Source organism: Equus asinus, unplaced genomic scaffold (assembly GCF_041296235.1).
Source record: "Equus asinus isolate D_3611 breed Donkey unplaced genomic scaffold, EquAss-T2T_v2 contig_613, whole genome shotgun sequence".
In the NCBI taxonomy this organism is placed as follows: Eukaryota; Metazoa; Chordata; class Mammalia; order Perissodactyla; family Equidae; genus Equus; species Equus asinus.
The window spans coordinates 58304-69924 of NW_027225309.1; the positions used below are offsets into that span (position 1 = coordinate 58304).

Here is an 11621-nt window from a genome sequence, read left to right on the forward strand (position 1 = left end):
GCTCAAACAAAACAGAAGCTTATTTCACACGTAAAAGTGTGGGTTCCAGCTTGGCAAGTGGCTCCTTTCCACATGGTCATTCAGAGGCCCCCGTTTCTCCCATCTTGTTTCTCCAGCACTTCCTTGGTGCTGTTTTCATCTGCATGGTTAAAGCCCAGTTGTAAGCTGTCCGTGCTCAGGCTCACAGAAAAGGGACAAGATGGAGAAGCTAAAAATTGTCTTAAAATCTGTACTCATAAAGGCTCTGGCCCAGAAGTGGCACATGTCTCTTCCTCTCATATTTCTTTTTTTTTGCAAAATATTTAGATTCAATTTATCAAAGAGAAAGCCAAACACGTACCTCTCGTATTTCTTGGAGTCAGAGATGATTCCAAAGTTTTTGGCCTGAGCAGCCAAGAAGATAGAGTTGCTACATACGGAAATGGGAAAGACTGCCAGAAGAGGAAGTTTGAAACCAGGAAAGTTCAGTTTTGGACATGCTGAATTGGAAATGCCCACTGGGGACACCCAAGTTGAGATATGACTTAGGCAATTGAATATCTGAGTCTGAGCAAGATATAGGCGAGAGGTTTAAGTTTGGGGAATCATCAGCGTATAAAAATCATGAGACTGGACGAGGGCATAAGCATAATGGAGAGGAGATGTGGAGTAACCAAATGATACTGAGATGGAGCAGCCAGTGAGTGAAAAAGAAAAGGGGGTCTGGGCAACAGAGTGGTTCCAGTTTCTTCATATAAGTGAAGCTAGTGTTTCAAGAAAGAGGGAGTAAGCGACAAATTTCTCCACACTCAGTATAGATTGGTACAGGTGTCTATGGAGAGAGGAATATCTTTCCTGCATACTAAAAGTAACCATTTAGATAATATAATAGAGTATGCCATTGTACAGCATCCATGAGGAAAGAAAGCAAAGTATAGGGTATCCATAAAATCTTTATACAGTTTGAATTTTTAAGAATCTGTTTCTGTATTTTATATAAATATTCTATAAAATGCAACAGTATATTTAACTCGAGATTTGGCATAGTAAAATGCAAAGATATTAACTTTTAACCTATTCACCACTATTTTAATTCACCTGGATATAGCTGTCCAATATAATGTAGGGTTTATTAAGTGAATATAGAAGAAAGTAATTTGAACAAATGACTCATTAACAGTTTTGTTTAAATCTTGATACATTTCCTCTGTTGTATCTTTACAAATTATTTATATCAAGTAGCAGTAAATTTGTTAAAAATTCAAACTGTGCTAGTACTTTAGGGACATCCTGCACAGTGGGAAAAAAAGATCTTATTTATAACTGGCACAAAATATAAAATGCTCAAGTGACTAACCTTAACAAAAAATGAGGCAACATATATGAAAAGAACAACAAAACTCTAAAAGGAAATATAGGAGAGCATGTGGTTTAAAATAAGAAATATGCCATTTCCTAGGTTGTAACCTAAATACTGTACAACCATCAGTTTTTCCCAAATTAATTTCTAAAGTTAATGTAATTCAAATCAGAATCTCAAAGGAATTCTTTTTCTGGTAGAGCAAAGAAAGTTTCTCAGCAGACTCCATCTAAAATAGGATGAGCAGGTGCTGTTCACTGAGAACACAGGCGCTCAGACTCCTCAGGCGGCTAGAGGATGTTTAAGGCTGTCAGCGCTTCTGAGTGCAGCTTGGGCACACGTCGTGTGTTTGAAATAAGGAATTCTCACTGTCTTTCATTTCTAAGAGAGTATTTCCAATTTCAATTTCTTTTACTCAAGAATTGTTTTAAAACTGTTATATATGACTAATTTATTTCATTATATTGTGGCAAAAAAATTACTGCAATTTCTCCATTTTTAGAATATATTGAAATTTTCTTTTAGGTGTCATAAATGAATAAATATTTTTAGAGTTCTTTGAACTTTTAAATCAAAATGTATACGAATAGATCAATGGAACAAAATAGAGAGCCCAGAAATATATACACACAAATATAGTCAGTTCATCTTTGACAAAAGAGCAAAGGCAATTCAATGGAAAAGGATAGTCTTATCAACTAGCGGTGCTGAACAACTGGACACCTTTCACAAAAATTAACTCAATTGATTGTAACCTAAATCTAAAACACAAAACTAGAAAATGCCTAGAAGATAACGTAGGAGAAAATCGAGGTGACCTTGGGTTTGGCATTGACATTTTTTTACATACAACACCAAAAGCATAATCTATGAAGGAAAAAAATTGATAAACTGGACTTCATTTAAATTAAAAATGTTTGCCCTATGAAAGACAAGCCACAGACTGGAAGAAAATCTTTGCAAAACACATATCTTTCAAGAACTGTTATCCAAAATATACAAAGAACTCTTAAAACTCAATAATTAGAAAGCAAACAGCCTGATTTAAAAATAGGCAATGGATCTGAACAGACACTTCACCAGAGAAGATACACACATGGCAAATAAGCATATGAAAAGATGCTCCACATCATATGTCATTAGAAAATTGCAAATTAAAAAACAATGAGATACCACTGTACATCCACTGTATCTCAAAATATAATGGCCAAAATCCGGAACACTGACTACACTAAATGCTGGCAAGGAGTGGGGCCAGGAGCTCTTGCTCACTGCTGGTGGGAATGCAAGTGGTACAGTAGCCACTTTAGAAGAGAGTTTGGCAGTTTCTTACAAAACTGACACCACTCCAGCCAGTCATATGCTCAAGGAGTCCCTGATATCAGCATCTGGTCCAGAAAGCCAGGGTATTTTACTGGTGCCATGACTGAGCAAATACTGGGCTCCTCCCAGAATGGGCTTATCTGACCTAGTCAGCAACCCTCTTAAGCTGAGCATCTCAGCTTTGGAAGCTTGCATCTTTTTAGTCTTTGCTAACTACGTGTGTGTGCAAATGTTTTTATAGGCACTAGGGGTAACGCCTAGAGGAATGAAGAGCTCTCTGGGTCCCTATTTAGATGGGTTTATTTTTGTATTCAATATATAATAGTAATCCATAGTATGGCTGTGGTAACAGCAATAAAAGAAATGAATGATTTATTCAGCAATAATAAGAAATGAGCCATCAAGCCACAAAAGACATGGAGGAACCTTAAATGCACATTGCTAATTTTAAAAAGCCCATCTAAAAACACTGCATACTGTATGACATTCTGGAAGAGGCAAAACTAGGCGAACAGGAAAAGATCAATGATTACTAAGGGTTCTGGGGGAGGGTGGAGGGATGGATAAGTGGAGCACAGGAGATTTTTAGGGCAGTGAAACTATTCTGCATGATACAGTGATGATGAACACGTGTCATACATTTGTCAAAACCCATGGACTATACAATGCAAACAATAGACTCTAATGTAAACTGTGAACGTCAGTTAATAATGTATCGATATTGGCTCATCATTTGTAACAATCATACCACACTAAGATGTTAATAATAGGAGAAACTAGGGGAGGACACGGGTATTACCGGGACTCTATGTACTCTGCTCAATTTGTCTATAAACCTAAAATTGCTCTAAAAAGTTAAACCTATTTATTAAAAAAGATTTTTGTATATGTTTGTATGTATATATGACTGATTTTTTTCTGAGTCGAAGTAGATGTATGGCTAGATTGAACCAACCTTGAGTACAGAATATCCCCAATAATGTTATATAATATTTTGTGCCTTGAATTCAGTTCTACTTTGATATTTATATTACTGTTCATCTCTTGTCTTATTTTCCTGATTTACCTTTATCTACCCATTTCATTCGTTTCAACCTTTCTGTTTCATTTTGTTTAAGTATATTGTTTTTTAATTGGGAAAAATATTTGTTTTAAGAAATAGAAGTCATAGGTTTTCTAATTACACATTAGCTTCCAATAGCTTCACATGTACTTCACATCAAATATCTATTTGTTACTCATTTTAGGGTTAAAATTTGTGCCTTTCCTCCTTTTCATATGTTTGGAGTTTGCTGTTTTAAAATGTTCCTACTATATTAGGTAGTTAACAAGTCTTTGAAACTGCTCTAAAATTACTTTATTTCTCTTTTCTCTAAAACCTTTAGGACAAAGTTGCTTTAGGAGCTAAGCCCTATAAAGAAGAAATTGAAGAGCTCAAAACAAAGCTGGTGAAAATAGACCTAGAGAAGATGAGAAATGCCAAGGAGTTTGAAAAGGAGTATGTCTTTGTCTTAATTGAATATGACTTTAGTAGCTTAAATTTCCTTTCTAAACTGTATAAATCTAAAATATATTAAGATATTGTTATTGCTTTTTATAAAATAAATACAAACATCTACAGATTTTAAAGTTATTAAATTCTCATTATGTATGCAAAGGTTTTGAAAACAAGCACAATTCTGATCAATTACTGACATACTATGTCTTTGGATACTTCTTGTTCAATCATATAGGAACAGCTTAAAAATGGCCTTTTTTGTTTGAAAGTGAATATTAAGAACGTGTGTGTGTTTTTAGCAGTTTGTCTAAGGTTTCTGTTGGTTCTCTTAATTTCATTTGTTCTTCCTATTGTATTTTTGTGTAAGGTTTTATTTCCTTTTAAATTGTAGTACTTAGTGCCCAAGAGCATATTCCCTTTTTATTGATTTATTTATGTATAGTACCATATACAATAGCATGCCTAAAGTTCTTTGTGGTATAGCATAATGAAAAGAACATTAAACAGAGAGTCAAGGAAACTGAATTAGAAATATAATGTTGCCACTTATTAATATGTCACCTCTGACTCCTCACACTTTTTATTCTTCCTGTAAATGTTTAATAAATGTTTAATGATGATATCTAATTTTGCCCAAAAAGTCGCACTCTGAATCTTCATGCATTCTAACCAGCCTTCTATTGATAGGACTGTTGGTTTTAGTGGAGCATCATTAAAAAGGCAATTTTAGTGGCCAGCCCAGTGGCACGGTGGTTAAGTTTGCACATTCCGCTTCAGTGGCCCAGGGTTCACCATCCTAGGTGTGGACCTACACATCACCTGTCAAGCCATGCTGTGGTAGGCATCCCACATATAAAGTAGAGGAAGATGGGCACCGATGTTAGCTCAGGGCCAGTCCTCCTCAGCAAAAAGAGGATTGGTGGCAGATGTTAGCTCAGGGCTAGCTAATCTTCCTCAAAAGAAAAAAATTTTTTTAAATAAATGCAAAGCAATTTTATATAGAATAGAATCAGCAGATACTTTCAGTCTCTAAGAAAGGCAGAAAGTCTCATAATTTAGCATTGCCAATTAACACTCAAGCAAATAATTAACAGAATGTCTTTTTCTCCTGGGTGCAATGAGCAGACTGTGACCTCTGACTGTGTCACCTCAGATCAGAGCTGCAGTCGAGTGTGCTTTCCTTACAGTGTATACAGAAGGTGCTTTTGGTTTTACGCTTTGGTAATTGTTGTACCTTCAAGAGGTTTCTAGGACCTCATGATAACAACCCAATTATTTGTTTTATGGTGCCCCTGAATGTAATTTTGCTCAATATCCAGTTAATGATACCTATTGGGCTTTCAGAAATTTTAAAAGAATTGGTTTCTCAATGTTAAAAAAAAATTGCCCCTGCAGCCAAACAGAACACTTCCAATTTGATGGTGTTATTTATGGCTATAAAGTGCATGATACCAGGGGGTATCGTGAGGGCTTACCTACTGCTGCTTATGCATATCATATCAATGTGATGTATCTTATCAGAAAATTCTTGACAGCAGTTCTGTTTATTCTTCCATTAAAAATTAGTTGCTGGCCTTTTACATATTTCTGTTGTTATTCTTAATAGAATTACTTGTACAAAAGCCACTGTAGAACATCAAAAAGAAGTTATAAGGCTATTGAGAGAAAATCTTAGACGAAATCAGCAGGCCCAAGATACTTCAAGTAAGTAGAAAATGCTGATATTTCCAGATCTTTTTCCGTCTTACTTCTCAGTATACTTACACATTTTGAAGACTGCTACTATATATATGACAGTCAAGAATAAACCTGTTAATCACTAATTTATAAAGAACTATTTTTAAAATGAATTCATTGAGATCATATTTATCCTGTGATACCTCCTTAAGTTTCCTGTAATCTCAACTATTTATCCATTATAGATTCTTAAAAACTATGAATGTAACCTGTGCGCTATCAGATCTTTACATATCAGTGAAGATACCTTCAGTAGTATACAAGAATGACTTACCTGTCAAGGTAGACGTACCCTTCCCAATAAAACACAAGCATATCTTAATAGATTTTAACCATGTGCACTGTAAAAACATAGTCAGTATACAGTAAATATTATCCTACTTGTTGTTGGTACTGAAAATACAGACTTGATGCTTACTGGCAAACTCTTTGAAACTTATCTTAGATACAGTTTTCAAATCTAATCATCAAATTTCTGCATATACATTCCTCAAACTGTATCTTTTCCCATATTTCTGTCTCTTATGTTTCATTTGAAAAGAGAGAATGCTGAACAGTACTTGGGGCAGCTTTGTGTAGTGGGTCCAGCATCGAAATAACGTCACGAACAGTTCTCTAAGCTGACTGCCCTCACTTAACAGCCTGTGAAATCATGAGGAGAACGCCTGACCTTCTAGATTGGATATAGACTTGTAAGGATCAGGCTAAAAGTTGTGTGTGAAAGCACACTGAAAATTCTAAATGTCAGGCAAATGCAAGATGATGTTTGTGTGTATTATTGTCCATGCATTGTCTGGTGCTTGTTTAGTTTGAACTGCCCTAGTGTCCATTGCAGGATAATTGCAGCTCCTACCTGGAAAACTTCAAGGGGTAAAAATAGAACTTTTGTTGTTAGAGAAGGGTCAGGATGATTCCTTCTAATTTGTGACTTTCAGGTACGTGTTATACCTGAATTCAGAATAATTGAAAAGGAAATGGACATTGAGTGTCTTCCCCACACTCATCTTGCCCCTCCCTTGTAAACAGTCAGTGACCCAGTGGATCATTCCACTTTCTAAGCACCTCACACTTTTATGCAATTTTACCTAAAATTTACAAAACAGTTCTTTACATTACTTGTACACATATGGTGTAAAATACTGAATAGTATATTCTTTAATAGCAGTCTAAGGTTTATTTAGTTAACAAATACGTGTTGAGTATTGGGAGCACATTGACTGCCTTGGGGTGGACCCCACACACGCTGTGTGGTGGAAGCAGCCCTCCAGGGGACCCCACTGGCGTCGAGAGTAGACAGTGAAGGGCAGCTCCGACTGCTGCCGTCACCGTGAGTGATCCTAGCAGGTGGTGGTGGTGGAGGTAGTGGGTGGAGAGAAGCAGGGGTTCCACAGATACTTAGAATCCATGATGGAATTGGCATAGGAGGTGAGGGAAGAGGAGGAAGTCAAGGATGACGTTCAGGGAGATGGTGCTGAGATGCTTTGTTTTTTATAGTGATTTATTGAACTTACTAATGTTTCCTTTATTGTGAACTTTGGAGATAATTAAAATTACCACCTGCCTGTGTGTTTGCCTCCCACAGTGATATCAGAACATACTGATTCTCAGCCTTCAAGGAAACCCTTAACCTGTGGGGGTGGCAGCGGCATTGTACAAAGCACAAGAGCTCTTATTTTGAAAAGTGAATATATACGGCTAGAAAAGGAAATTTCTAAGTTAAAGCAGCAAAATGAACAGTTAACAAAGCAATGGAATGAACTGTTAAGGTAAGATCTGCTTACCTGATACAGGAATTATGCTTATGGTGGTACGTGTGGGAGAGGATGATGCCTACACATGCATATATATTTTTTGCAGTGGGCAACCCCTCACACATATAGGGGAAGTAATTTTTAGAGCTCATGTAATGTGTCTTTTTTAAAAGGAATGAGAATATGGTAGCACCATTCCAGAGGTTTGCTATCCATCAACTGACCTTTTTTTTTTCCTGAGGAAGATTCCCCTGAGCTAACATGCCAATCTTCCTCTATTTTTAGTATGTGGGCTGCCAGCACAGCATGGCCACTAACAGAGTGATGTGGGTCCACACTCGAGAACCAAACCCAGGCTGCCAAAGTGGAGTGCCCGGAACTTAACCACTAGGCCACAGGGCTGGCCCATCAACTGATTTTAGCTAAGCCTGTTTTTAACTAAGCCAAGAACCAAAAAGTAAACCAAGATCTTTGAGGGGAGCTTAAATATGCCACAAATATGCCCAAGTCAGTGAGGCTTTACTCAAAGGAGAATCCCTGAGGTCCATTATTGTAGCCCATTAACCTTTATAAACAGTTGTAAAAAATTTAATTAATTGGCTTCTACCAAAGATTAGAATCTTGTGCTAATCTTTACTAATGATGCAATAGAAGAAAAATAGGCATTAAATAAATATGCAAATAGCTACTGTTCTGTGTGAGGCTATTAAACAACAAAAAAAGCAAACAGGACATTATGAAAGGGTCCAACAGAGGGATCAGACCTTATCTAGATGTGGGGAGGGGCGGTGATCAAGAAACTAATATGTAAGAGTAGATCTGAAAATGAGTAGCAGTTAGGCTTGATGACAGGAGAGATGGCTAAGCCTTCTAGGCTGAGGGAACAGCATGTGCACAGGCTTTGAGTCAAAGAGGAAAGTGGAACAGAAAGACATGCAGTGTGGCCAGAGCATACAGAATGAGGCAGAGTAAGTGCAAGATGCGATGCCAGAGGCCACTGGTCCAGATTACACATTGCAGGTCATTCTGAGGCAGCTGGGGTGGTCTCCTAAATGTAACGGGAGGATTACCACCACTGGAGGATTTTAAGCTGGGGCCTAATGAGCTCATACGGCGTCTCTAGCTGCTAGAGCAGAATGGGGGGGAACCCAAAAGTGTGAGGTTGTATCACAACACTTGGCTGACTGATCAAAGAAAGGAGAGCAGGGCCTAGGATTGCTTCCCAGGCTTCTCTGAAGGAGTGAATAAATGCAGGCAGCATTTCCTGTGGGAAGCAACACTATAAGTAATCCAGAAAAGCACAGTGTAATATATCTTTTAAAATAACAAAGGTACATTAAAGATTCATCCATCCAGAAGACTAACTTATCAAATTATTGCCACAGAGCATCAGTAGATAAACCATGCTGGACGACATCACTGATTCATTTGAAACCTAATATCATACTTTTCAAGATTCTGTGATCACGGAGATTTAGTACAATTTTTCAATTTATATTGACCTCATTTCATTTTCTGAACTGTGGAAATAATCCAAACTTAGGAAGCATTAGGTTGAAATTAAAATGTAAATATGATAAAATGGTAAATTATATGTCACATATATTTTACCACAATTAAGAAAAAAAATTTTATGTAAATATGAATATATTTCTGGAATTGAGCAGTCTTACAGTCTCTTTTATTTTTCCCCACATTTAAGCAATAATCATCATCTTTCCAATGAGGTCAAAATGTGGAAGGAGAGAACTCTTAAAAGAGAAGCTCACAAAGAAGTGACTTGTGAGAATTCTCCAAAGTCTCCTAAAGCGACCGGACCAGCTTCTCAAAAGAGACAGCATACGCCTTCTCAATGCAAGGAACGGAATTTACAAGATCCTGTGCCAAAGGACTCACCGAAATCTTGGTTTTTTGATGGCCGATCAAAGTCTTTCCCAGCACCTCACCCAGTTCGCTATTTTGATAACTCAAGTCTAGGCCTCCGCCCAGGTGGGTAAATATACTGGTTACTTGGGGATCGGGGATAACGGTTGGAACTCATTTGTCACCTGTGGCCCCAAAGGGCAAGTTTAGACAAGAGAAGATGTCATGGAGAAGCTGCACTGCAGAGATGTCATTTGCTGTCTCTGTGAGAAGTTTCTCCAAAGCACAGCACTGAAGTGAAATCACTTTTTACCCCGAGGGAAGTCTTATTCTGCCTCCTGAACCTTCAACTTTTCCCTCAGATAGACAAGCAGCTCTCGAGGACACAGAGAGACACCATCCTACAAACATAACTACTTTTACTGCAAAAGACCTTCTTATCAATTCAATGGGCCAGTATTTCCAGTAGCATTATATTCATTTTACACAAGCCAGATCATAGACTTATATCATTTACATATTCATTCAATGAACAGAAATTTTTGGTCTCCACCTATGTGTCACATATTGCACCCTGATGGTACATTGATAACCAAACCAGATATGGCCCCTGCCTTCCTGGAGTTCACAGTCTAGTGGGTATAGACGGTGATCAAGTAGTCAAAAAAGGTACAGTTCTAGAGTTCAAAAGCCTATGAGTTTTTAATAGGTTGTTTTAGGAACATAAGGAAGTCTTCCTTGAAGAAGGGGACTGAGATCTAACAGGTTAAGGTGAGTTAGCTTAACAAAGAGGGGAGGGGAAGGCGATTCAGGCAGAGGGAACAGGGTCGGCCCAGCTGGGAGAGACCGTAACCAGGGGAAGGGTTGGAAAACCACGTGTGGCCAGAGCGCAGTGCACACAGGTTCCTCTGGGTGAAGTCGGTGAAGCCAGAGAGAGAAGAGCCAGATGCGCAGGACTTTGTGGGTTGTGGAGAGGAATTTTTACTTCATCCTGGGAGCATGCTAGAGGAAGCCGTTGAAAGATGTTAAAGAACAGCAGGAGAACATAATGGGTTATCAATTTGAAAACATTACCTCAGCTGTAAGGTAAACTGTATATAAGCTGTATGTTGTGTTGCAACCAAACGTGTTTTTTAATAAGATGACTTTTGCTTTCTATTTTTTTCTCAGAAGAACAAACTGCTGGAGCAGAGAGTGTGGATCCTCAGCCAGGCCCTTGGCACGCCTCCTCAGGACAAGCTGTGCCCGAGTGCAAGATTCAGTAAACTCTGCTGTCACTTTTCTAGGGGCCTAGTGTTCCTTATTTAGAAATGACTGTATTTGTTACTTTATTTTTCTATCCCTGGCAATGATGTCACAGTCCAACTTAATTTCAATTCAGTTTGCACTTTGCCATTAGAAATTGAGGCATTCCAGTCATTTAGAATGGTGATAGACTGCCTTCTTCCTGAATGTGGTAATACTTTAGAAGTTGAATTGTTTTATTTATTTATATATTTTGTGAAGAATAAAGTTATTGAAGGAAATTTCCAGTCTTTCCGTGTATACATAAAATGTATACATTTTCATTAATCTCGTAATCCACATGTGACTTAGATAATACATAAATTAAAGCATCATTTAATTAACAAAATTCCTAAACCTGGGCTCCCCGCAACACATAAAGCATCTATGGATGGGCTTCACACAATCTGTAAAACCTCTGAAATTTTATCTTTTGTGTGTGGATTCAGTTTTCTAGGATACTAGGGTCCCTACTTTCTTATAACATACTCTCTGAGAGGTCTGTTACTCTATAAGAGGTTAAGAACTGTGGTTTTAGAGAGTATCTGATAGTACTTTTATATCATATGACTTTGAAAAACCATATAAAACAGCAAGTTGCATAAGGTTTAGAACACAGTTAGTGATTTCAAGGCATTCTTGGCTCTTTGGTAAGAAGACTTATTCAAAGGGAGAGATTATTAATTGTATCATAGCCATCACTGTTAAAGTCTATGAATTGGTTATTTCCCTTACCTTAACACACTGTCACAGGTTCACTAGGGTGAAGTGAAACTGTGCCTTCCTATAACGCTGAAAAAAAAGCCTGTCCCTTGGGAGTTTGGTT

The 11621-nt window shown here is 37.6% G+C and overlaps 1 protein-coding gene across 1 annotated transcript in view; it reads left to right on the plus strand.

Moving 5' to 3' along the window:
• LOC139044127 (centromere-associated protein E-like) overlaps positions 1–11037 on the plus strand; it is a 34675-nt gene extending 23638 nt beyond the window's left edge. Inside the window, exons 9-13 of the mRNA XM_070503680.1 lie at positions 4048–4160; positions 5767–5864; positions 7480–7663; positions 9351–9637; positions 10682–11037. Of these exons, the coding sequence (XP_070359781.1) occupies positions 4048–4160; positions 5767–5864; positions 7480–7663; positions 9351–9637; positions 10682–10776 (777 nt within the window). The 3' untranslated portion in view covers positions 10777–11037. The remainder of the gene's footprint in view (positions 1–4047; positions 4161–5766; positions 5865–7479; positions 7664–9350; positions 9638–10681) is intronic.
• The last annotated feature ends 584 nt before the right edge of the window (positions 11038–11621 follow it).